General features: G+C 37.1%; 4 protein-coding genes across 6 annotated transcripts in view; 2 read left to right on the top strand and 2 right to left on the bottom strand.

Moving 5' to 3' along the window:
* Positions 1–1,122, top strand: part of cntrl (centriolin) — a 36,526-nt gene extending 35,404 nt beyond the window's left edge. For both annotated transcript variants that reach the window (XM_051109122.1, XM_051109123.1), the window contains one exon: positions 28–1,122. In XM_051109122.1, the coding sequence (XP_050965079.1) occupies positions 28–255 (228 nt within the window). In that variant the 3' untranslated portion in view covers positions 256–1,122. The remainder of the gene's footprint in view (positions 1–27) is intronic.
* rab14 (RAB14, member RAS oncogene family) lies at positions 1,011–8,996 on the bottom strand. Its single transcript, XM_051109127.1, has 8 exons — positions 8,860–8,996; positions 8,094–8,152; positions 7,923–7,976; positions 5,245–5,422; positions 5,055–5,121; positions 4,803–4,890; positions 2,991–3,021; positions 1,011–2,887 (listed from the first exon to the last, which is right to left on the bottom strand). The coding sequence occupies exons 2-8, from the start codon at positions 8,143–8,145 to the stop codon at positions 2,710–2,712; spliced, it is 648 nt and encodes a 215-aa protein (XP_050965084.1). The 5' UTR covers positions 8,146–8,152; positions 8,860–8,996; the 3' UTR covers positions 1,011–2,709.
* Positions 8,997–11,100: 2,104 nt separating this feature from the next.
* Positions 11,101–17,864, top strand: gsnb (gelsolin b). 2 transcript variants are annotated; one of them, XM_051109125.1, is made up of 16 exons: positions 11,101–11,225; positions 11,968–12,164; positions 12,252–12,406; positions 12,515–12,676; positions 12,770–12,919; positions 14,216–14,305; positions 14,388–14,520; positions 14,614–14,918; positions 15,001–15,134; positions 15,355–15,445; positions 15,716–15,886; positions 16,026–16,200; positions 17,163–17,284; positions 17,386–17,463; positions 17,557–17,617; positions 17,695–17,864. In XM_051109125.1, exons 2-16 carry the CDS (start codon positions 11,972–11,974, stop codon positions 17,862–17,864), a joined length of 2,190 nt encoding a protein of 729 aa, XP_050965082.1. In that variant the 5' UTR covers positions 11,101–11,225; positions 11,968–11,971. The 2 variants fall into 2 exon arrangements, with proteins under 2 accessions (XP_050965082.1, XP_050965081.1); XM_051109124.1 differs by having other exon boundaries at positions 17,386–17,617.
* Positions 17,865–18,126: 262 nt separating this feature from the next.
* Positions 18,127–25,571, bottom strand: LOC127164941 (transcription termination factor 1). The gene is made up of 10 exons (XM_051109126.1): positions 25,448–25,571; positions 24,582–25,222; positions 24,254–24,439; positions 22,277–22,355; positions 22,044–22,174; positions 21,739–21,946; positions 21,560–21,643; positions 21,401–21,466; positions 18,994–19,079; positions 18,127–18,424 (listed from the first exon to the last, which is right to left on the bottom strand). Exons 2-10 carry the CDS (start codon positions 25,219–25,221, stop codon positions 18,231–18,233), a joined length of 1,674 nt encoding a protein of 557 aa, XP_050965083.1. The 5' UTR covers position 25,222; positions 25,448–25,571; the 3' UTR covers positions 18,127–18,230.
* Between the last annotated feature and the right edge of the window lie 745 nt (positions 25,572–26,316).

Genomic DNA, 26,316 nt, shown 5'->3' with positions numbered 1-26,316 from the left:
TAAGATTTGTCTGTTCACAATGTTCAGGTTCAACTGCGCAGACGGATGTTCTCCCAGCAGGAAGCTCTGAGTCAGCGCAGACTGCAGACTGAAGGCAGCATCCAGGGTCTGCGCAGACACGTCGACAAACTGGACCAGCTCCTCGGCAACTCTTCCAAAGACTCCTATTATTTAAGCGACCAAGAAGCGCTTCCAAAACATGCCAATGTAATTGATCAGAAACAACGTTCCACTGAGCCTTTTGTTTTGACGTGAGCAGACATTTGCATATGCAGAAAAGTGTCCGAGAAGCATAAAGAAAGAAGGAACTAATTTCCATGATTTCTGTCAGCTTATGAAAGCAGGTGGATACAGAGAAGCACAGATGTTATCAGAGGAGCAGTTTGATTAAACCCGCGTCTACCAGAAAAGAGCACACAGAGACCATTGAGCCAAACCCACAAGATTGTTTTGGTTACTTCCTGCTTCAGTTCAGCCTTCGTTATGGCAAAAAAAATAGCCTGGCATCAGCACTTTCCATAAGCAAATAAGGAAACTGAAACTTGAGGTAAAAAGATGGTGAAAGTTTATTCTCTACCTCTGAAATATGAAGTATTTTTACCATTTTTAACTGATACGTGCCTTCTAAATGTTTGCTCATGTTAAAGTAGACAATGCTTTGTGTTTAGTGTTTACATGTGAAACAGATGCAGGAAGGAAGGTCTCATGTTTCATCATGTGACATCACTGATGTCTCATGTGTTGCAAAAAAAAAAGAAAAACAGTCTGGAATGAATGAGTTCATTTTACATGACTGTTGTCAAAAATGACCTTGTATTCAAAGCCAAGATATGCAGAGGATTTATTACAGCACTTGTCTTTATATACAGTTTGTCTCAAATCAAATACAACTTAAATTAAGTGTGCAATACAATTAATAGTCTCTTTCTTTAATTTTCACGCCTCCAGATCATCTCGTCTCATCGTTATTGCTCATATACAGTGCGATCAATCGTGTATGTGGACAAAAACACAGTCTACAGTATTGTTTTTATTAACATAATTACAAACAAAAGTCACTTACAGAAGACAGAAGATTGAGCAGAAGATTAATTTTTGCAGATGTCATTAAGATGAGAAAAAGCAAGACAGAGTAGGAGCAAATTAAAAATGGATTTTCAGTTTACAAAACAACACATCTAAAATCTACCATAATACACAAATTTAATAAAAAAAACAAAATCATATTTGGAGTGCTTGTTTTTGCCTTTTTAGCCATTTGTTGCAAATGTGCATCTATGGAATAAGAAACAACTGCTGGTTGTCGCATCAGCCCATTTTAAGTTGTTTTTTCCGAATCAGATCTGGGCTGAGTTTCCCCACAATGATGTTTCTCATGCTGTGGTGGGCTATTTGTTACATATTCATCATTTTCAAGAAATTATTTTCTCCATTAGAATTGGGGGAAACCATGACATCTTTAAAAGCAGCTGTATCATGCATCATGCTTAAGAAACCTTTAAGAAACTCAGCTCAGCGCAAAAACACGATCAGTGTTTGGAAATCAATTTAATGGAATGCTTTTGAAAAGGCAAATCTCTATTACAAGTGAACCGCTGGAATTCTTTCGATAAAAGCTATACGAGGATTATGAATAAAACGGGCAGCACATCAGAGTGAACAAAAGCATATCATAAGGCAACTGAAATTATCAATGTAAAAACAATATGAATATCTTGATATGACGAGGGTTTGCAGGGCCTGAACGTTCAGTACGTGATTCTCCTGTCAGTCTGTTTTGTTGAAATAATTACGAATGCTCAAGAACAGACCGAAGGGGATCTGAAACCTCACAGTATGCCAGATTTTAGACTTCAGTAACACAAGCTCCAGGCCCTCGGAAAACCAAATCAAAACTGCAAAGTGCGGAAAACATTCTTTAGGACCTAAAATGCGTCCCGTCCTCTTCAATATATTACTATAACAGTTACTAAGTTAAAATAACTGTCTGAATCAACTGATTTTTTTTTTTTTTTTTTTTACAATGGACCTTCCGTTCTCAAAACAATACTAATCTTGTATAGTACATGTATATTATTTCCTGAATAGGTACAAACAGGGATAAATATTTGGTGATCGAATGTGAAAACTGCAAAAACTCTAATTTAAAACAGAATACAATATTTGAGTTTTTTTTTTTTAACAAAACAATGTTACATACAATGTCGATGCATATCCTCCTGATCACTTGACATCATGTCAACACGAATAACGTTTGCCAATATTTCCGTTTCATTTACATTACGCTAGTATTCGGACAGCTCCTGTACATGAGATGTTTAGTTTATAGTTATGCACATCACGTCTGTAAAGGATAAACCCAGCATGTCTTCAGTTTATCGACAATCATCTTCTCTCTTCGGGATTAGTGTTCAGCGGAGGAGCCGTCCTCCCTCGAGTGCTTGCTGGGAGCACTGGGATGTGTGCGTATGAGAAACAAGCAAAACAAGTGAGGGAAGACAGAGGAGAAGGGGAGGAGGAGAAGAAGAGAGCAGTAAGGAGGGAATGAATTATGTTACACCTCCATCATCACGCAGAGCCATCTGGCCCCAGACTCCATGAGCAATCATACCGGAAGAGGGGAGAGGCTTTTAGATACAGAGGGAGGCAGAGGTGGGATGTGGGACAGGAAGGAACAGAGAAAGAGAGAACGTGAAGTCTTCATGGTCATTAACAGCTGCAGCCCTCCTTCTGGGGCTGTGCGTCGCTGTTGAGCCGCCCACCCTGGGGAGCCGTAGGCTTGTGCTGGACCCCCGACTCGGCCGCGTTCAGGTCCAGGCTGCCGTCCTGAATGTTCTGGTAGATCTTCTTTGCGGCTTCAAGGAATGCATCCTCCACGTTCTCGCCTCTGTTGGATGGACATATGCAGAGATGCTAAAGAGGACTGAAATATGAAGTTTTACAGACAAAGAGTGTATGCTGTGCCAGCAGACGGTCTGAAGGCCACTTACGTTTTTGCGCTTGCCTCAAGGAATAACAAACCTGTTTCAAAAGATTGAAGATGTGAAAGTGAGTGTGGAGTGTTCTACAATGTATCAGCCCTGCAGTCAAGTCCACAGTTAATCGTTTTATCATTTTGATCTAAAAGCAGTTTGGTCAAAAGAAGTATTTCACCCAAAAATGAAAATTTGATGGAAACATATGCACCCAGGCCATTCAAGATGTAAATGAGTTTGTTTCTTTGTTGGAACAGATTTAGCATTACATCACTTGCTTACCATTGGATCCTGTGCAGTGAATGGGTGCCGTCAGAATGAAAGCTGGTAAAAACATCACAATAATCCACAAGTAATGACTCTAGCCCATCAAATAATGTCTTGTGAAGCGAAAAGCTAAGTGTTTGTAATAAATATAACCCACCAAAAGGCATTTTAACTTTAAACTGTTGCTTCCTGTTTAAATCTGAGTCCTCCATCTATAATTAGCATCTATATATAGGTGGATTTTGATGTGAGAGGAGTAACACTGGAGAAAGCATTATTATGGAATACGTAATACAAGTATTTTGGTCAGAAGTAGCACTTTAAAGTTAAAACGCTTTAAAGAAGGATTTTTCTCACAAACACACAGCTTTTAACTTCACAAAATGTTAACTGATGGACTGGAGTGGTGTGGATTACTTGTGTATTATTGTGATGTTTTTAATCAGCTGTTTGTACTCTCATTCTGACGGCACCCATTCACTACAGAGGATCCAATGGTGAGCAAGTGGTATAATGCTAAAATTCTCCAAATCTGTTCTGATGACACTACCTCATTCACATCTTAGATAGCCTAAGGGTGAGTATATTTTTATTTCTGAGTAAACTATTTCTTTAAAGGATTAGATCACCCGAACATGAAAATTCTGTCATTAATTACTCACCCTTGTGTTGTTCCAAAGCCATAAGACCTTTGTTCATCTTCAGAACACAAATTAAGATATTTTTGATAAAATCCGAGAGGTTTCCCATAAACAGAGGGGTACTACCACATTTAAGGCTCAGAAAAGTACCAAGATGATCGACAAAGTAGTACATGCGCCATCAGTGGTTCAACTGTAATTTTACAAAGTTACGAGAATAAATAAAGATTAAAAATAATGATTTTACTCCACATTTTCATCTCTACTGTGTCAGTTGTGGATGCGCGTTCATGAGAGTATGTTACCGTGACACACATTCGTGTGGCAGCGCAGATCTGGCATAATGACCCAGATCCGGCATAATGATGTTGAACACATGCGTTGTGGCTTGTTTACATTCGGAGAAAGACACACGCTGTATGAAAGCTATTGTCAGGGTACTCTCGTGAAAGCACGTCCTCAACTGACGGTAGAGGCGAAAATGTGAAATGAAGTCGTTATTTTTGTTTACTTTGCGCACAAAAAGCATTCTCGTAGCTTCGTAAAATTACAGTAGAACCACTGATGTCACATGTACTACTTTGTCGATCATCTTGGTACTTTTCTGAGCCTTGAACATGGTAGTACCCTTGCTGTCTATGGGAGAATCAGAGACCTCTCAGATTTCATCAAAAACATCTTCATTTGTGTTCCGAAGATGAACGAAGGTCTTACGGGATTGGAACAACATGAGGGTAAGTAATTAACGACAATTTTCAGTTTTGGGTGAACTATACCTTTAACAAAAACATTTGGACTAGATCAGTGGTTCTCAACCTTTTTAAATTAAGGGCTTCCCTTCCATAAACACTATTACCAATATTTTCTGCTGTAATTATGACTTACAAACTTGCATTTTCGTTTTAACCAACAACCTTACCGTTTTCTTCAGCAAACTGCTTGGCCTCTTCATACGTGACATCACGTTGAGCTTCCAGGTCTGCTTTGTTACCAATTAGGATGATCACCTGAGGAAAGATTCAGATTGTCTTACACAGGCTCAAGTTTGGTCTGTGCAAACTACATCTGCAGTTAAAATATGTATGAAGCTCCAACACCATTTACTAGAATGGACATGTAAAGGCATCATTTACAAAGTTTGGACTGCTGCTGAAGCTAATAATGAACTTACAGTATTGGGGTTGGTGAGATTCCTAGCATCAGTCAACCAGCTGCTGAGGTGGTTGTACGTGCTTCGCCTGGAAACAACATGAATCACATATGTTCCTTGCCACATTTTTTTAAATAATATAACAAGTGCAAATCAAAAGGTAGCAGCAAACATGTAACCTCAATGCAATCTGAGCACAATATTGGTCTACCTGGTGATGTCATACACCATGAGGGCCCCGGCGGCTCCTCTGTAGTAGCTACGTGTGACGGCGCGGAACCTCTCCTGCCCTGCAGTGTCCCAAATCTGAAGCTTCACCTTCTGCCCGCTCACTTCAATTATCCGTGTGCCAAACTCCACGCCGATTGTGTGAGGACAGTCAGCCATAACTACAAAGAGACAAAGTTATGCATATTAGACTAAATAAAGAGATTTTATTTACAATAAGGATAATAAGGTTAGCATATATATGGTAGTGTTGGCAAAAATATGATACACAGATATTTATATACACTACCAGTCAGTTGTGATGTTTTTTAAAGACGTCTCTTCTGCTCACCAAGCCTGTATTCACTTAATCAAAAGTATAAACAGTAAAATTTTGAAATATTTTTACAGTTAATAACATAACTTACCTATTTGAATATATTTTAAAATGTCATTTATTCCTGTGATTTCAAAGCTGAATTTTTAGCATCATTACTCCAGTCACATGATCCTTCAGAAATCATTGTAATATTCTGATTTGCTGCTCTAAAAACATTTATTATAATAATGTTGAGTAGATTTTTTTCAGATTTCTTTGATGAATAGAAAGTTCAGAAGAACAGCATTTATCTGAAACAGAAATCTTTTGTAACATTATAAATGTCTTTATCATCACTTACTGAGCTTTTGAAAGCCATACTGTATAATGTTACAAAAGCTTTTTATTTCGGATCTTTGGATCTTTCAATTCATAAGAGAATCCTGAAAAGTAATTGACTCAACCGTTTTAAATATTGAGAATTATAATAATAATAATAATAATAATACATTTTTCTTAAACAGCAAATCAGAATATTAGAATGATTTCTGAAGGATCATGTGACTGGAGGAATGATGCTGAAAATGTAGCTTTGATCACAGCAATAAATTACATTTTAAAATATATTCAGATAGAAAGCAGTTATTTAAAATAGTAAATATATTTTACAATATTACTGCTTATGCTGGATTTATTTTGGATCAAATAAATGCAGGCTTGGTGGGCAGAAGAGAATTCTTTAAAAAAAAAAAACATGAAAAATCTTACTGTTCAAAAATTTTTGACTGGTAATGTACTTGAAAATGTTTCAGTACTCTTCTTCCACAGTAACTCATGGGTCATTCAAGCTGGAATCATCAAATTTTGGAAAAGTTCCCCACCTGACCTCCTCAGATTTGTCTGAAAAAAAATCTGTGTGATGGGTAATATGCCCAATAGATCATACACAAAATTTCAGATCTCTACTGTGCGTACTTTTTTCACAAAAAATCTGTAAAAAAAGTTTGTTTTTTACCCCGTTTTGGTATCACAGTCTGAGTGACCATATTCAGACTGAAATATCTCCAGAACTAGTTGTGCCAGGTCCATGAAATTTTCTGGGCTAAGAGTCCTAGTCCAGAACTGCATGAATTACAACTCACAGCATTGTTACTGAATTTACACCTGAATGCTGGCCCTCTACTTTTTTTGAAACTATTAGTTTAAGGGTTTTCAGATGTCCATAGAAACCTCAATTTTCAATGTATAAGCATCAAACTTGGTAAATGGTCTGATATGTACCATGTCTTTCACATCCTTTGACATCAGACAATAGAGTCTGATGGATGTTGAGATATTAAGGTCCAAAAATGGAAAAAAACTCATTTACACCAATGTTCAGAGCAATATTTCCCATGAATGACACTAGGTGTGAACATAAAACTTGTTTTTTTGAAAGAGCATATTGTTATTGATAAAATATAAAAAAAAATAGGATGGTTTTTTTTTTATTAAAAAATTAGAATGGGGTGAAAAACAAACTTTTTTTTACAGATTTTTTGTAAAAAAAAAAAGTATGCACAGTAGAGATCTGAAATTTTGTATATGATCTATTGGGCATATTACCCATCACATAGATTTTTTTTTCAGACAAATCTGAGGGGGTCAGGTGGGGACCATTTGATGATTCCAGCTGGAATGACCCTCATGATCTGGTCATTTTAGCTCGATTCACAGTATCAACGATTTGTTTTTACATTCCATAATCTCCATATCTGTGGAAAGATCATAACAGCTTCATACAAGACTTACAATATGTAAATATTTGACAGTTTTGTGCTGTCAATGAAAATCAAAAGTTTTCTCTGCAGTTTCCCACAAAAATAAAAGCTTAGGGTTTTAACTCTTTCAAGACATAAAAAGGTGTTATATGTTTACCACTAAAGTATAAAGTACAATAATTATTGTGAAGTAATAATTTCTAATAAAATTGTGATTTGTTTTACAGTGCAGTAATATTACAATACACCTCTATCATGGAAACAATAATACTAATGAATTATTAATAATATATCAGTATTGCTATTAAATAAATTGCAATTGGGCCTGAAAAGCCTCAGACAACAGTTCATAAGAAAATAAGTTACAAGGAAAATACATTTTTTATGATTACAGTCAGAAGTAAATTAAATTACATACTGATTTATGCCCTTAATGTTGTGGCAATTTTTCCCTGTGGAATGGTATTGGATCGAAAATTTGTGTTTTTCAAGTTAGTGAATCAAAATGATTAATTCCAGTATTGTGATACAACTAGTAGGTGAGCCTGTACCTCAAAAAGCACTGTTGATTTGTTTTAGTGCAATACCATTCTTAGCACTTACATTTCTTTTCTGTGAACTGGTGGAGTAAACATGACTTTCCAACCCCCATGTCACCTATAAATCATACACATGACAAAATATAACATTACACATTGAGAAACATTCATAAAACACAATGTATGTTTTATATACAACAGTGTACACGTAGTGGAAAACAGACAGCTCACTTACCAATAATGATATATTTGAAAATATAGGAATAGTTATATGGTGCAGTCGTCATTTTTGCTCTGGAAGGCAGAAAGAAAAACGATTACAAGCTTACATTACACAATAAACCAATAAACAGTCAAAACCTAACCTAATAAACGGCATTTCCAGCAACAAAATGAAACCACAGTGACAGCAATCCAGCAGCGCTCAGCTGACCAGCTGTCCTACTATTGTCTGTAAAGACACATTTCCCTTTTCCTCCCTAAGTTCGCCTAACCTCGGCAGTGAGCGTTCAAGACAAATTCAAGATAATAACGACGTACAAATTACAAGCAAATACGATAGTTATGTTAATTGAAATGTATACAGGAACAGAGTAACGTGACACTGAGCTAAAGCAGCATAAACACTGACTGCAGCACTACAATCGGCCAGCGCCATGACTGACTAATCAGCTAATCACACACTCCTGTCAAAGGTTTCACAGCTATATGCTAGAGACCACACCTAATAAAAATATCTTCCAAGTAATACATTAACGCGAAACCCAGCGGCACCTGCATTTCCGTATCGCATTTCAGACGGTAAATGTCTAAATGTTGAGAATTAAAGGGCTAGTTAGCGTTAGCTGACCTCGAGCTGAACCAAACCCAGAGATGCTAAAGCTAACAGCTACTCCCAAAATGAGACTCGTAAAGCGTTGAAAACAACGTCGCCCGTTATTATCCAACCATTTTGAAACGCAACATTGTATAATGCATCTTGTCATGTGTGTATCCTTTACCTAAAATATAAATTCAAGTGGTTTTTGGAGGTTTGGGTTGGTCTCGGCGTGTGTAAGCCGTCCGGCCGCTTTCTTCCTCTAAAAGTGCTGCTGTGATGAAAACAGTGAGAGCAGCGACCTCTACTGGAGCAACAGCACACTGCACTACACCTCACTACACCCACCTCTACTGGAGACAAAGCATACTGCACCATACACCAGTGTTGCCAAGTCCGCGCTTTTCCCGCTGAATTGGGCTACTCTCTGCGGGAGCTTTTTAATGTCCATGGGCATAAGGCGAGGGTGAACCAACTGCAGGGTAAAGCTAAAAGCAGACAAATCATAAAAAAACTCGTCTTTTTAGGACAGAACCAGACATGGGTGCCATATAGGCTAATAAAATATTTTTAATGGGACTGAATTTGTATTTAACGTGATTACAGTTTATTAAAAGTATTAGAAATTGCTAATTCTAAATTTTAGTTTCCACAGTTATTCATACTTTATAGAACCAATTCTATACATAAAGCAACATTATCACTAACTTTAATCAATCGCGAGTTTAAGCACTCTATATATAAAAAAACTAATTTATCGTTATGATCACTAAAGCTGTCTGTGAAATGAACCTTTTAACTGTAGGTACATCTGCGCTTTGTTGTTTATGATCAGGGTTACGAGGTTTTCACAACAAAACCCGCCTAGTTGCTACAAAAACTAGCCCAAAACTAGCCCAATTGCATTTTGAGGGGGGTCCCCTGTTCACATTCTGGGAGATAAAATACACATTTTACCCTGGTAAATTAGCATTTCAGGGGCTAAATATGATGTTATTGGGGTCGAGTCAATCTACGGACATCAAAAACAACAGTGTTAAAGTAGCCCAATTCTGTGGGAAAACCGTAGACTTGGCAACACTGTTTGTGATGAGAGAATACATAACTGATGACTTTCAGCCATGACTCATCTGAACGTCTCTGATTGGCCATTGCATTCCTAAGCTCAACAGAATCGTTTGGGATTGGTTATAATGCGCAACACTGTAAAAAAGCATAAAAGAATTACAACATGAGCAGATCCTAATTTAAAGCTGCAATTGACACTTTCTAATCATTTTTACGTTGTTGGCAACAGACATAATAGATTTCATTTGTTTGCGCAGAAGCATTTTTGTCCAATTTTATTGGTATTTTTTGCCCCAAGTCCGCATGGCCAAACCTCCGCCTATGTCCTTGGGTTAACGCAACCTCATATAACATGATATTTAGTCCCTGGAATGCAAATTCTACCAGGGGAACCCCGCCAAAAAATGTATATTTTACCCTCCAAATGGGATTTTTACCGGGAGACCCCGATAAAGTTTTAGGCTAGCTTTAAGTATCAATTGGGCGGGTTTTGTTGTGAAAACCTGGCAACCCTGCCATACACACACCTCTACCAGACAGACCAACAGTGCTTCATCAAAAAATGGATGAGAAAATAATCGTCACGTCAGACAAAAAGCAAACCAAATAGAAAATATGAGATCAAATGATAAATAACCACCTGCTTTTTTCTAAAGTGGCAGTTCAACACCGAAACCAAGGGAAAAGCTTAAAAAAGCCACAAAGTGTATTTTTCATAAATGTCAGGTCAAGGCAAGCTGCCACACGTTTTAAATAAACAAATATTTATAATTTTACTTGCAATATTTGTTGGCCAAGGCAATGGTTTTACATTTTCGTACATAAAGCAATTTATCCGTTTCATTCAATGTTTTGCCCCGGTTTTTTACATTTATTGTTATATGAATGGACAGAATAATATACACACGTCGTATTCTGCACATTCTTTTAAAGCAAAACTTTTATATACATAATATTGCACACAGCACGGTGTCTCCTTTACTATGACTAAAAAGAATCAGTGTTAACATTTACTGTACATTTAAACCTAATAATATAAAATATAATATTACACCGCAAACTCTTTGTTTGTGTGTGTAAAACCTAACAAAATCGCCAAAAACCTCCCTTTGGGGACGTTCTCATTTGTAAAACTGGTATAAAAATAAAGTAAACAAAGTTTAAATTGTAAAAATGCATAAGGTTTTTTGTGAGGGGTAGGTTTAGGTTTGAAAATGTATAACTATCTGTATATAAAAACAATAATAGTCTATGTAATGTCCCTATTTAGATAAGCTAAGTAAACATAAGCGTTTGTGTGTTTTCCGGAAGAAAATGCATCCTCGTACAGCCGACTAATAAGAGGAGGGGTTTCATATGCAAATGAGACAAACCTGTTGAAAATCTTACTCCCAGTACATTCGGAAGCTCAGTGCTCAAACTACAGCTGTCGTACAAGATTCATCTGCTGACAATACCTTAAAAGAAAGCTCTACCCAGCAGGTAGGTCTATTTCAAAAGCATTCTTTAGTATAGAGAAGCATTCGTTTGTTTCCTGTTGCATATTCACCAGGTGATGTTGTTGTTAATTATTTACTTTTCTCATGCATCACTCATTTAGGGTAGGTAAAGTATTATTACTTATTGTATTTATTAATGCATTATTCTGTCTGATCTGCTACAGACCAGTGGTATTTAAAAAAATACTACTTTTTTCCATAAACACTGCAAATTATATTATAACTATAGTCACCAATAAACTGCATTTTATGAAACATTATATAAGCAGGTTAACTTTTACCTTTTGTGTTGTCTAATCTTGAATGACAGGCAGTGCTTGAGAACAGGTAAGTGTTAAAGTAGGTGTATTGTTGTGCTGTTGCACCTCTGCAGTAAGTAAGGCAGACCCGCCCTTTGTGACTCCTCCATTTTCCATTCACTGGGGGTGGAGATCTTTGCCCTAGGGCATGACCAGACTTATCCACCTCATCACCCACTTCATACCAGGAGAGCAGTTTAATGCGGAAGCATTAGAACAATTTTAAAGATGTAGAACAAATCTTCTAAACCCGAGAGACAGAAACTGCCTTTGTTTGATGAATGCACTTAATAGGAAATGAGGACCAAAGTACAACACCCTTCCTCTATTTAATCTTATTCTCAACAATAGACTATGTGGAGCACAAGAGCATGCAGAATATGGCTATTGTGTATGGCTGTTACAATAGTTGTTGTTTTCAAACAGCACCATGGTGAACCACCCTGAATTTGAGAAGGCAGGGAAGCAGGCAGGCCTGCAGGTGTGGAGGATTGAAAACATGGATTTGGTGCCTGTCCCGAAGAATCTTTACGGTGGCTTCTACACAGGCGACACCTACCTAATCCTCAATACCATAAAGCAAAACTCTGGCAATCTACAATATGACCTTCACTTCTGGATAGGTGAGATTGTACATGTAAAGTCCTCCGCATTAAGTAAATGATTTGCGTGTTCACTGAAAACCTGTTTATCAACATTGCCATCTTTAGGTGATGCATGCTCAATGGATGAGAGTGGGGCAGCTGCTATCTTCACTGTCCAAATGGATGATTTCCTTGGAGGAAAACCCATCCAGTACAGAGAAGTCCAGGGACATGAGTCAAAAACCTTTGTAGGCTACTTCAAATCAGGTCTTAAATACATGGTGGGTAGAGTTAATACATGTACCATGCATATAAAATGCATATTGGTCAGTTCATAATAGCAGAACAATAAATAATTTTTCGTATTAAACTGCTTTTCTTTTCTTTAGCAAGGTGGAGTAGCCTCTGGATTCAAACACGTAGCTACCGGTAAAGTGAATGTGAAGCGAGTTCTCCATGTGAGCGGCAGACGTGTAGTCCGGGCCATTGAGGTACCTGTGAGTTGGGACAGCTTCAACACGGGTGATTGCTTCATCCTAGACCTTGGAGAGGTAAAAGATGATGATGAATGAATCTTTTGCTTTTTTGCATTTTATCATAAGGGATACCATGTATTCATGCTGTTTCTCTTATTCTTGCATTAGGAGGTATACCAGTGGTGTGGCTCCAAGTGTAACCAGTTTGAGAGACTGAAGGCCACCAGCGTTTCCAAAGACATTCGTGATAACGAACGTTGCGGGAGAGCTAAACTTACTGTATGCGAAGAAGGATCAGAGAATGAGAAGATACTAGCGGTGAGTATAATAAAAGAAAGACGTTTCATTGATTCCTGTTTGATATACAGTTGAAGTCAAAAGTTACAAATACAAAATAAGAGGGATCATACAAAATGCATGTTATTTTTTATTTAGTACTGACTTCAATAAGATATTGTAAGATAGTTGAATTTATAAAAATTACCCCATTCGAAAGTTGACATACACTTGATTTTAAATGCTGTGTTGTTACCTGAATGATCCACAGCTGTTTTTTGTTTGTTTGTTTAGTGATAGTTGTTTATGAGTCTCTTGATTGTTCTGAACAGTTAAACTGCCTGCTGTTCTTCAGAAAAAAGTCCCACAAATTCGTCAGAAGGAAACATGATGCATTAATAGCCGGGGGGTGAAAACTTTTTGAATTTAAAGTTCAGGGTAAATGTAAATTATCTTGTTTTCTAGGAAACATGTAAGTATCTTCTGTAGCTTCTGAAGGGCAGTACTAAATATAACAAAATATGATATTTAGGCAAAATAAGAACAATGTATACATCTTCATTATGTTCAGAAGTTTTCACCCTTGGCTCTTAATGCATTGATTTTCCTTCTGGAGCATCAGTGAGCATTTGAACCTTGTGTAATAGTTGCATATTAGTCCCTCAGTTGTCCTCAGTGTGAAAAGATGGAGCTCAAAATCATGCAGACATTTTGGAAAGGGTTCAAATACAAAAAAATGCTAAAAAACAAAAAAAAAACAAAGAATTTGTGGGACTTGAAGGATTTTTCTGGGCAGTCCTGTTCAGGACAAACAATGGACAACTATCACTAAACAAAAAAACAGCTGTGGATCCTTCAGGTAACAACACAGTATTAAGAATCAAGCGTATGTAAACTTTTATGTGAATATATATTTTTTGGTCAGTACTAAATTTAAAAAAATGCATTTTGTATTATGAGGTTTGCTTATTTTGGTAAATTAACATTTTGCAGATTCTGCAAGGTGTGTGTAAACTTCTGACTTTTGTAAATGTTACAGAGAAGACCTGCACATTAAATATTTTACAACTGAAGATCACATACTACCAGACCATCAAGTCATTACGGACACAATATACTCACGTAGAGACATGTGTCTCATTGCTAGGAGTAAATGTTTGTAAAATATCTAACATGTTTAATGTTTGACTGAACTGAACTGGCTGTGACAACCTCAACAAGTGTTGCTTTTCCAGACTGCAATTAATCAAAAATCTGGGCAAACGTTGTTTAGTGTATTCTAGCTATTAGTATTCAGTATTATTTTCTTAAGGCGAATGCTTTCCTATATTTTGTCAGATTCTTGGACCAAAGCCTGATCTTCCTGATGCTCAGGCTGAAGACACCAAGACTGATGCATCCAACAGGAAGTCTGCAAGACTGTACAAGGTACAGCAAGCTGTAGGTTTTCCCTTTTTTTTATATTGAAAACTTAACAAAATGGGTTAATATGGTGGTCATTATTGCCTAGGTCTCAGATGCCAGTGGGAGTATGTCTGTCACTTTGGTGGCTGATGAAAACCCCTTCTCTCAGAGTGCACTGGAGTCCACCGACTGCTTTATCTTGGATCACGGTTCCAACGGCAAGATATTTGTCTGGAAAGGTCAGCTCAGCACCCCATTCAAATGAGTTCAATATTTGCATTTGGGACACGCCTGAATGTAAATCTTGACTTTTCATTTCTTTGATATCACAGGTAAAGATGCTAATAAAGAAGAGCGGAGTGCAGGTATGAAAGCCGCCGAGGACTTCATCAGTAAGATGGGCTATCCCAAACACACTGAGGTCCAGATCATCCCTGAGAATGGAGAGACTCCTCTCTTCAAACAGTTCTTCAAGTTCTGGCGTGATACAGACCAGACCAAGGGTATGGGACAAGCCTATGTGCCCAACAAAATTGCGAAAATCAAGAAGGTGCCCTTTGATGCATCATCTTTGCACAAATCAGAAGCAATGGCTGCCCAGCATGGCATGGTAGATGACGGAAAGGGGGAGAAAAAGGTACATTTGTTCTGTATTGTTGTACAACTATCAAGTGGTTTTAAGTAGCCAAAATAAAGGGCAATTTTGTTGCTTTGAAAAGATCTGGCGCATTGAGGGATCAGACAAGGTTCCAGTTGACCCATCCATTCATGGGCAGTTCTTTGGAGGAGACAGTTACATCATCCTGTACAGCTACAAGCATGGAGGACGTCAGGGGCAGATTATATATATATGGTAAAAGCTACAGAATTACTGGAATCCTTTCAATTCTTTATGAATGACTGAACCTGGTCGTAAGCCAAAGGCTTTGTCTTCTCATGTTACGCAAAAACACTTGGGTAACAGAACAGTCTTTTATTATCTCTTAGCCCCACCAGGCTAGGGTTCTCTTAGTCAATGAGATGAGTCATCACTGCAAAGGTCTATTAAATGGAGTTGCTTGTTATGTCCACAGGCAAGGAGAAGAGTCCAGTCAAGATGAGAAAGGAGCTTCTGCCATTCTGGCTGCCCAGCTTGATACAGAGCTCGGCGGGAGTCCTGTGCAGGTGACATTTGCTTGGTGCACATACACCTACTACTAAAATACAGACCAGGGGTGTCCAATCCTGCTCCTTGAGGGCAAATGTTCTGCGGAGTTTAACCCCAACCTGCCCCAACACACTTGTTTTAAGGTTTCTAGTCATCCTGAAGACCTTGATTAGCAGGTTTGGGTGTTTATCAGTATTGGAGCTCTGCTGTACACCCAACTGAACACCTTTGACAAATACCAACAAAGCAAATTGGTAACGCCATCTTAAATGTGAATGTTTATTAAGGTGCGAGTAATGGAAGGCAAAGAACCTCCTCATCTCATGAGTATCTTTGGCGGGCAACCAATGGTGGTGCACAAGGGTGGGACTTCACGAGAGGGTGGCCAATCGAAGGCTTCTGCAACCCGGCTTTTCCAAGTGCGTGCCAATCCGGCCGGGCACACACGAGCTGTTGAGGTGAGTCGAAATAAATGGAAGTATGCTTTCAATGTACCATTGTATGATGCGGTTTCATTTTTATCAACTGTTCTTCATTTGAAAATATATGCAAAATTGGTTCTCCTCTGACAGTTGTTGTTCACTTTGCCGGGAACAGGTCGATCCTGTGGCCTCCAACCTCAACTCCAATGATGCCTTTGTTTTGGTGACCGCTTCAGGCTCTAAGCTGTGGCTGGGTCATGGTACAAGTACTGCAGAAAAGAATGGAGCCAAAAAGCTTGGAAGCATTTTAGGAGTAAATCTTTCAGAGATATCAGAAGGAGCAGAGGGAGGTAGGTATACTTCTGTCACTGTAGAGGAGTGTTTTACTGCCCTTTTTTAAAAGTTGCATTCAGAATATACAGTTGAGGTCAAAAGTTTACATACACCTTGCAGAATCTGCAAAATGTTAACTATTTTAACAAAATAATAGGGATCATACAAAATGCATGTTATTGTTTATTTAGTACTGACCTGAATAAGATATTTCACATAAAAGACACTTACATATAGTCCACAAGAGAAAATAATAGTTGAATTTATAAAAATAACCCTGTTCAAAAGTTTAAATAAGATTGATTTTTAATAGATCAGGGTAAATTTAACTGATTTTGTCTGCTGGGGAACATCTTCTGAAGGGCAGTACTAAATAAAAAAAAATATTATACTTATATGTACACATCTTCGTTCTGTTCAAAAGTTTACACCCTTGGCTCTTAATGCATCGGTTTTCCTTCTAAAGCATCAGTTAATGTTTAAACCTTCTGTAATATTTGCATATGAGTCACTCAGTTGTCCTCATTGTGAAAAGATGGATCTCAAAATCATAGTCATTGTTAAAAAGGGTTCAAATACACAAAAATGTTGAAAAAACAAATAATTTGTGGGAACCGTGGGCAGTTTAACTGTTTAGGACAAACAAGGGACTTATCAACAACTATCACTAAACAAAAAAAGAGCTGTGGATCATTCAGGTAACAACACAGTATGATGAATCAAGTGTATGTAAACTTATGAACATGGTCATTTTTATAAATTAAACCATTATTTCCTCTTGTGTACTATATGTAAACATTTATTATGTGAAATTTCTTATTCAGGTCAGTACTAAATAAAAAACAATATGCATTTGTTATAATCTGGCCTATTTTGGTAAAACAATTAACATTTTACGGATTCTGCAAGTTCTATGTAAACTTTTGGTCTCAACTGTAAGTGTTATTCAATAACTCTTCTTACTCAAATGTCTATGTAGCTGACTTCTGGAGTGCTCTTGGAGGAAAAGCACAGTATCGCACCTCCGAAAGGCTCAAGACCAAAATGGACTCCCATCCTCCTAGGCTTTTTGCATGCTCCAACAAGACAGGACAATTCCTTGTGAGTTTCCATGATGAATGATTAAACTTAATTACAGTCCACCAAACATAAACATTGAAATCAGAAAAGAATCTAACAATGTTTGCTTTGTGCCAATATAGATTGAAGAGGTGCCAGGCGAGATGACCCAAGAAGACTTAGCTCCAGATGATGTCATGGTCTTGGACACTTGGGATCAGGTAAACTTATGGTGTATTTGTGACACTTGCAAAAGAATGCACTCAAGAAAAGAAAATCTAACACTGTACATGCTTGAAATCATCGTCTCCAAGGTCTTTGTTTGGATCGGGAATGAAGCTAATGAAGAGGAAAAAGGAGAAGCTGTGACTTCAGGTGAGAAGTTTCCCATTTTCAACTGCAGTATTTTGCTAATGTCTTCATTAGCTAACCATTTCTCTTTCCTAATTTAGCTGCCAAATATATCGAGTCAGATCCTGCCAACAGGGACAAGAGAACTCCCATTGTTACAGTGAAGCAGGGCTTTGAACCCCCCACCTTCTCAGGGTGGTTCCTGGGTTGGGACCATGACTTCTGGAGCTCTAATCCACTGGAACGGGCCATGGCTGGTTTGAAAGTGTAATCTGATGACTCGTAGGGCTGAGGTGAAACAGTTGTTTGTGTTTGTTTGATTGAATGTTTCAAAATGACCTCAAACACTTACAATATTGCCTAACATTTCTCACCTGACTTACCAACCATTGTTTACCTCTCTCATTCATGTTTTACCTTCATATGGGAAGGAGAAAATTGTCCTTGTTTACAAGACCTTTAAAAATCATAAAACAAATCCTGTTTATTCAATTCTGAATAAAAAATTAATGGAATAACAAGAATAAAAGGAAAGTGTCATATATCTTTTACATGTATTTTTCTCTTTAGTATTCAGTGTAATATTTTTACATAAGTCATTGTTATAGTCTGATTGACCTGCACAAGCGATCATAGTTCAAGAGGAGTTGTCGTTCTCTTTTGGGCCACTCTCCTCATCACTGTCACTGCAGTGATCCTCATTAATGTCCCTAAAAATGTCAGATAGAAGAAAGCTCTGCTTCTGGTCAACCTTCAGCTCATCGTCATCAAAGTCTTCACAGTCTTTCATCATGTCTGGCAAGACTCTCTCATAGAGGAAGTCAACAATGTCTAGAAGAAACAACAAAATAACCATACAACACATTAGTCATTAAATGCACTACTAGATGTGTTAGGTTTCTACATCAAATATTTATTTGGTCCCACTTTACATTAGGTGGCATCAAAAACTACTTATTGTGTTCATATGGCATTGCAAAGCACTGCAGCTATTGAGGTGGGATATGGGGGTGAGGTTAGGCATAGGTTTGGTGGTATGGTTAGGTTTAAGGGTGGGTTAAGGCGTAAGGGATGGGTCAACAATAATGTAAAAAGCACAAAAACATGTATGTACAAATGGGTGCAAGTGCATTGTATCAAATGATTAATTAAAAAGTAAGTACATAGTAGTTAAGTGGGACCAATTATTTTAATGTACACCAAACATGTCAAGTCCCTGAAGTCCTTTTAGACTTCAAGTCAATTGTTTACAAAGCTCAAGAAACCATTTTTTGCAACTTAAGTTTCCATCTCTGGAATACACTATGGAAAACGAAAAACACAATGCTGGATCTACAACGACAATCTGTAAGGTATAAAGCCAAATTCAATGATAATGTGAAATTAATGAACACACTAACCTCCAAAACACTTGCTCTTCCAATCAGGCACATGGCAAATTTTAAGCTTGTGCCACTTGGCTTGCACATATGCTGGAGGAACATCCCTGTGAGGCAAAGACGAAAAACACGTGACACCAAGCTTGTTTACATCAGCAGCAGCATTATCATGCCTGAATAAGCATGTGCATTAGTCTAGTTACTTGCTGGGAAACTGAATAATGCAACCCGTGTAATTGCACTCAGATGCCATTCACACTACTTAATTAGCTCCTTAGAGGATATTCTTTATTCCGGATCTAGTAATATCACCATGGGTAATCTCCAGAGATGATGAAATTCTCATATCATTGGAAAAGATTCCAACGTTCAACCATACACTTTCAACAACACCATGGATCATATTGTAGTTACTTACATATACAATAAGACAAGCTGAATGTTGCTAAGACATTATTTACCAATACATTATTTACCAGTAAACTACAGAAATAATTGTAAATTTTTTTTTTTTTTTTTTTTTTAGAAATTAGCCAATTGTTTTGCTAGATAAGACCATTTTTCCTTGGCTGGAGCCCTTTGAAGATGCATTTAAAATGCATTTTGAAGTTCAAACTAGCGGGCGCCATAGAAGTCCACTATAAACAGAAAAAAATCCTGAAATATTTGCCCCAAAAAAACATTATCTCTTTATGACTGAAGAAAGAAAGACATGAACGTCTTGGATGACAAGGGGGTGAGTAAATTATCTGTAAGTTTTTGTTCTGGAAGTGAACTTCCTTAAAGAGACAGCTGATGGTACTCCTTTAAAGGGTTAGTTCACTCAAAAATGAAAAAATTCTGTCATTAATTACTCCCTACATTAACCCTCATGCTGTTCCAAACCCCTAAGTCCTTCGTTCATCTTTGGAACACAATTTAAGATATTTTTGATGAAATCCAAGAGGTCTCTGACCCTCCCATAGACTCCAAGGGTACTACCACATTCAAGGCTCAGAAAAGTATCAAGATGATCGGCAAAGTAGTTCATGTGACATCAGTGGTTCAATTGTAATTTTATGAAGCTACGAGAATACTTTTTGTGCACAAAGAGAACAAAATTAATGACTTTATTCCACATTTTTTATCTGTACCGCTTCCCTTGTGGACACGCGTTCACAAGAGTATGTTACCACGACGCATGTATATGGCGGCACTGACCCAGATCTGGCGTTATGACGTTGAACACATGCACCATGCCTTGTTTACATGCAAAGAAAGACGCAGTGCCGCCACACGCATGCTTCGGAATACTCTCTTGAATGTGCATCCACAAGTCAAGTCAAGCCGAGCTTTATTGTCATTCCGCTACATGTGTGGACATATAGTGGAACGAGATGTCGTGTCTCACAGGATGATGGTGATACATACTAGTTAAGCATAATATAAACATACAACAGTACATGAATAAGAAAAGCAATTATAGACTTATACAACAGTTAACCATCTGACTATACATATACTATAAATACTATAACTATAATAAATAGTTGACTACACATACAAAACATACATATACACAAGTACTGTACATGACGTTTTACAGAAGAGACATCTGTACATGAAATTGTGCAAAAGAGATATTTTGTGCATTAAATTGAGCAGAAGAGAGATTTTGAGGGAAGCAGCACATAGTGCAAAATGATAGGGTAGTGACGCAGTAGAGACGAAAATGTGGAATAAAGCCATTATTATTGTTTTCTTTGTGCACAAAAAGTATTCTTGTAGCTTCATGAAATTACAGTTAAACCATTGATGTCACATGGAATACTTTGCCGACCATCTTGATACTATTCTGAGCCTTGAACGTGGTAGTACCCTTGAAGTCTATGGGAGGGTCAGAGACTTCTCGGTTTTCATCAAAAATATCTTAATTTGTGTTCCGAAGATGAACGAAAGTCTTACGGTTTGGAACAACATGAGGGTGGGTAATTTACGCCAGAATGTTCATTTTGAGTGAACTAACCCTTTAAAGAGACAGCTAATGGTAGCCATGGACTTTCATGTTACTTTTTTCCATGTTATGGAAGTCAGTGGTTACCGTCAACTGTTCGATTACTAACATTTTTCAAAATATATTGTTTTGTGCTCAAGAGAAAAAAGAAACTCATACAGGTCTGGACCAACTTGAGGGTAAGTAAATGATGACAGAAGTTTCATTTTGGAGTCAACTATTCAAACTATAAAGCTTGTATGGCTTTTTTTCCCAAATGGAGAAATAAGTTTGGCTGTACTGCTCAGTAACTTATTAAAAAAAAAAAGTCTTAAAAAACAAAATAATCAAAAGAAGCATTATAAACAAAAGAACCATGATAAGATTGGGATCTTGTCATAAATAGATGTATATTATTTGCCACATAACCCAATCGAAACTGCATATAATCCTCACCCGAAAACAGCTGTGAGATCATCCCAGTTGACATCCGAAACATCTTCCACTTGCAATTGATACATTCTGTGTGAATACATGACATAGAAGGCTGATAAAGAAAAACATGATAACAGGAAAACAAAAGCTAAGTTAGCATGCAAAAACAAGATCTCTTACGCTTTGATGAGTCTGATTTTGCCCTCCTGAGTCTGCCTTCCACTACAAGTCCCTGAAGACATCCGTACCGTGAGGATGGACATCCTTGGGGTGAAGGAGAAAATTCAGTGACAACGTTGATTATACAAATAGAGAACCACTTAACATTTATTAAAGATAAAGATTTTCTAATGACTCACCATTTCTCTCTGCATTTGCTCCAACATCGAGTTTTAACTTTCAGGGAGATGTTGAACCAAGGCAATTTTTGGTACAGTATTTCTCTACTGACTTTTTTGGGGGGTTTTTTATTAGGGGACTTTGATTTCAGCACCGTTACAACATGGTCTCGCACAGCCCTCAAAAGTCTCTGCTCCTCTTTTGCAGACCACGGCCCAGTTTTTCTGGCTGTGCGATGCAAATTGACGGGAATAACCAACCATTACTAAACATGGAATTTACAATGATGGAAATTTTGAAAAGCAGCTTGTTGAATTAGACTTACCACTATTAAGCTGGGTAAAGCGTTTCTCGAGAGAGTAAGCACTTCGACCAGTCAGCTCAGAAATCTTTTGCCAGTTACTGCCATGTAGAGAATGATACTTGCGCAATAACTTGACTTCGTCTTCTGTAAACCTTTTAAGAAAAGGAAGCACTGAGGTTTATTACACAACAACAACCAAAGAGCAGATCAATTTTCTAAGATCAAATACCTTATAAAACTGCAATTTAATTTACCTTCCCTTATAGTTTCTACCATCAAAAACTTTCCTTCCACGGTTAAAAACATCATGGCAAGGCCTGGGAATTCCTTCAGCTGTTTAAGTTTGATTTGAAAAAAAAAAAAAGATGACAAACAGATTAAACAACAAAAACTGTACATTTTCAGTACAACCTATTACAATGTTTAATATGTTTTTAAACATGACAAGTCTTCATACTCAAAGAAATACCAAAAATGAAAATTCTCTCATCGTTTACTCACTGTCATGCAATCCCAGATGTATATGGGCCACTGTACAGAACTGGTTCAAAGTCAGAGTTGGAAAAAATCTTTTGTATGTATGCAAATTCCATAATATCCAAGGTACACATTTCTAGTAATTTTTGCAGTTAATTCTCATATTGTACTTTCAGAAAGTTTTGGAATAGTTGTCTTCGCCCCAAATTTGTCACTAGCGAAACACAGTAATATATAATTTAAGAATTATACTGACCTATTAAGATTTTAAAAAAATATATAACATATATATATATATATATATTATATATATATATATATATATATATATATATATATTTTGTTTTTGTGTGTGTTGTAGTTTGTAAATTGTATTTTGAATCTAATTTTTCTTTGTAAAAGGCAAAAAAGTTGATCACACTGATTTCCAAGTTAAGGATTCATTAGTTTGAATATACACTGAACCAAACACTATCATAACATCTTAGCTGATAATTCAGTATACTTTATTTTTGACAAAACATCCCATTTCGGTTGTCACAACACATTTTTAGTAGTGACAGTTGTTTTGGTTTTGGTAGCGACCACATCACATTACAGAATTTTTTTCATACCTTTAATGGACAGGAGGGTAGAGGGATGACAGGAAAGTACTGGGCAAAGAGGAGAGCAGCATCTGCAGATCTGTGAGCACAGTTGCGCTATATGTCGGCACACTAACCATAAGGCTATTGGCGCTGACACATTACAGAATTTTAACCCACATTGTAAAACACTACTAAAACATACCAAAATATTAAACATTTGCATAACTGTACTAAAATTTTGTTTATTTTCCCCTAATAAGAGGCCTGTGTGTTCCCTTTTGTCACTTCTGAAACAATGATAACATGAACCAAAACAGTGTAGTTAAAATCAATCTCAGTTTTGTGACATGTTCACAAACGGGGGCAGCCGTGGCCTAATGGTTAGGGAGTAGGGCTTGTAATCAAAAGGTTGTGGGTTCGAGTCCCAGGTCCGGCAGGGATTGAAGGTGGAGGGAGTGAATAACCAGCGCTCTCTCCACCCTCAATAACACGACTGAGGTGAGTCCCTTGAGCAAGGCACCAATCGATCCCCCAACTGCTTCCCGGGCGCCGTAGCGATAGTTCACGGTGTGTGTGCGTGTGTTTGTTCACTACTTACTACTGTGTTTGCGCACTTGGATGGGTTAAATGCGGAGCATTTAAAAAAACGAAAATATATTTTTAAAAACAACAATGGAATAAAATGCAAAAATTATTTCAATAATTTTATAAGCTGAAATTTAGGGGTTAGGGTTCAGGACCTCCCCATTGAAAGTACCCACTAAATGATGTTTTTATATATTAAGCTTACAGATATTTTAAATATTATTGTGGCTTTCAATAGATAATAGAAGGGTCTTAGGATCTTAGAATCTTAAACATCTAAGATGGAATATTTAACTGCTTTTTAATTGTGTTTTTTGGTTGTGGCAGTTTGCACCAATTCTGTAGAATGGCCCATATAAGAAAACAACATGAGGGTGAGTAAATGATCAGAATTTTCATTTTTGTGTGGACTATGCCTACAATTTGCATGTGTAACAGCATATCTAGGATGCAAGACTAGCATGTCTTGTATAGTCTCTTTCTACCAAAAAAAAAAATGCAGAAGGATAGACCTTTCAAAAACAAAATCAACATCAAGACGACAGAGAAGTGAGTAAAACCAATGTGACTGTTGAGACTCACCTATCCTTTCAAAAAACTTGTGGACCTTTTTCAGCTTTGTCAATTCCTGTCTCTCATCTGGGAAACGTTTTGGGTGAAAGAGCATGGTAGCATCTTTCACTCCCGTGAGAGCAATAAAATCTGAAACGTTCTGTCTTAACCTCTCATTTTCTGCATCAGAGTATCTTCCATGTCTCAATGTGATGCCTATAAAAGTGTAAAAGTTAAAAGACAAAAAATACTTGTTGATGGACACTATACACTTAATCTTTGAGTATAAATAAACTGCATATGCTGATCTGCAAAAACATTAGTCAAATATTTTATATACTGGTTATAAACAGCCTACCCTGCTTTCTGAATTCCTTGAACCTTGGTAGATCATACATGATCATTTTATTGATTTCATGTGAGCTCCTGGACTCTATTTTAGGACGAAATTCTTTCAGTTCATTCAAGAGCTTGGGATCAACTTCTGGTTCATCCAACTGTGTTCCCTTTCTTTTGCGCTTTCTAGTACCAATTTGTACAGCAGGTGAATCACTTTCCTGATCATCCATGTGTTGGACTTCTTCATGTTCTGTAGTCGTGACAGGCTGTTCTCCTTGTGCCGTATCTTCACAGTCTTCCTGGGTCACATTTGCTCTCTTTTTCTTTTTCTTAGCAGACTCCTGTGCCCCTGAATCCTGCAGCTCTTCTGACTCAGCTGAAGGTGCTTTTTTGTCTTTTACTTTCTGCACGCTTGTGACATCCTCCACTTCTTCATTCAGCTTTCTTTTCTTATGTTTGTCTTTAGGTGTTTGCAGACTTACATTCTCCAGTTCTTTGTTCTTCTTATGCTTCTTTTTTTTATGGTGCTTTTTAGTCTGTACCTCTGGACTTTCAGTGGGTTCATGCTGGTCTGGAGTTTTACTTTTCTTTTTCTTCTTCTTTACCTTTTCTTCATTAACGTGTTTATTATGCGAGTCTGACTGTATTTCCTCCGACATCCTTTAAAAGGCAAAAATCATAACGGCTCAGAAAACATAGCACAATGTGTTTTTCACCAACAAACACAAAATCCAACTTGACTCTTTACAGTCTTGCGCGTGTGGCGTTAGAATATCACGTCATCCGCACATACTGCGATTTCTGAATCACATTAAAAGCATTAAGACGGGAAGAAATTAAAATTATGTTTCGAAATATATATACACACATATAAGTTTTCTATACCTGGCAAACCTTTCCGCAATGTTTTCCACGCGGGCTAGTGCTGTTCGACTTCTTCATCACCCATAACAAACTGCACTTTCTGTTACACAACAACCATACTGCCACCTGTCAGACAGGAGGGTCATTACACATTACAAATATAATACCACACATACGCTGAATTCGAAATTGCACAATTTAATACTATTCTTACTGTCTCTGTCATTTAAAAATACGAGAGCAAATTAAGATCATGATACAATGTTATTCAAACTTCAGTCAGTACCTGCTTTTAGCTTTAGGTTTTAAGATGATACCACTATAAAAATGTAATCAGTAATTTATAACACATATGTACAGATACAAAAACAAAATTAAAAACAAGCACTGGATGCTAATAAAACAATTGTTATAAACATTTCGTTTTCAACATGTTTCCCCCATTCACTACAAAATAGTTCTGACATTATATTAAAACATACACGCAAACTTTGTTTTTATAATTGTAGTACAACCTATTATTGTCCAGTAAGATAAATTAACTTGCCATAGGCTAATAAGTTCTTCTAGATTTTATTAGTTGTCAGAGTTGTGATGTAATTTTAGCTAATTTATTCGTAGTTACTTTATTTTAAACTAACTAAAAAATGCAATTAACCTATAACTACTGACTGCTGTAACTTTAGCAACACTTTGGGTTTAGTATTTTAGACAGCAGTTAATTTTACAGAGTAGTTGTCCCCACAAGGATAGTAAAACCTGAAATTTTTGACATTGTGGGGACTGGCTTGAGGTCCCCATGGGTACAAAAGATTATAAATCATACAGAATGAGTTTTTTTGAGAAAGTAAAAATGCAGAAAGTTTTCTGTAAGGGTTAGGTTTAGGGCT

This window comes from Labeo rohita, chromosome 5 (genome assembly GCF_022985175.1).
Source record: "Labeo rohita strain BAU-BD-2019 chromosome 5, IGBB_LRoh.1.0, whole genome shotgun sequence".
Classification (NCBI taxonomy): Eukaryota; Metazoa; Chordata; class Actinopteri; order Cypriniformes; family Cyprinidae; genus Labeo; species Labeo rohita.
Note: the sequence above shows the minus strand (reverse complement) of the source record. Positions and strands in the feature narration are given on the sequence as shown.

What these genes read in the sequence shown, in the direction of transcription:
- LOC127164941 (XM_051109126.1), bottom strand. Translation starts at nt 25,221, where the DNA reads ATGTCGGAGGAAATACAGTCAGACTCGCATAATAAACACGTTAATGAA. An exon ending in AGCAAATGCAGAGAGAAATG is followed by an intron (nt 21,644 to 21,738) that starts GTGAGTCATTAG and finishes CTTCACCCCAAG; the next exon opens with GATGTCCATCCTCACGGTAC. An exon ending in GATCTCACAGCTGTTTTCGG is followed by an intron (nt 19,080 to 21,400) that starts GTGAGGATTATA and finishes TTTGCCTCACAG; the next exon opens with GGATGTTCCTCCAGCATATG.
- rab14 (XM_051109127.1), bottom strand. Translation starts at nt 8,145, where the DNA reads ATGACGACTGCACCATATAACTATTCCTATATTTTCAAATATATCATT. An exon ending in CCAGTTCACAGAAAAGAAAT is followed by an intron (nt 5,423 to 7,922) that starts GTAAGTGCTAAG and finishes GTCTCTTTGTAG; the next exon opens with TTATGGCTGACTGTCCTCAC. An exon ending in GCAGTTTGCTGAAGAAAACG is followed by an intron (nt 3,022 to 4,802) that starts GTAAGGTTGTTG and finishes CTTTTGAAACAG; the next exon opens with GTTTGTTATTCCTTGAGGCA.
- gsnb (XM_051109124.1), top strand. Translation starts at nt 11,972, where the DNA reads ATGGTGAACCACCCTGAATTTGAGAAGGCAGGGAAGCAGGCAGGCCTG. An exon ending in TGACCTTCACTTCTGGATAG is followed by an intron (nt 12,165 to 12,251) that starts GTGAGATTGTAC and finishes TGCCATCTTTAG; the next exon opens with GTGATGCATGCTCAATGGAT. An exon ending in GGGCAGATTATATATATATG is followed by an intron (nt 15,135 to 15,354) that starts GTAAAAGCTACA and finishes TTATGTCCACAG; the next exon opens with GCAAGGAGAAGAGTCCAGTC.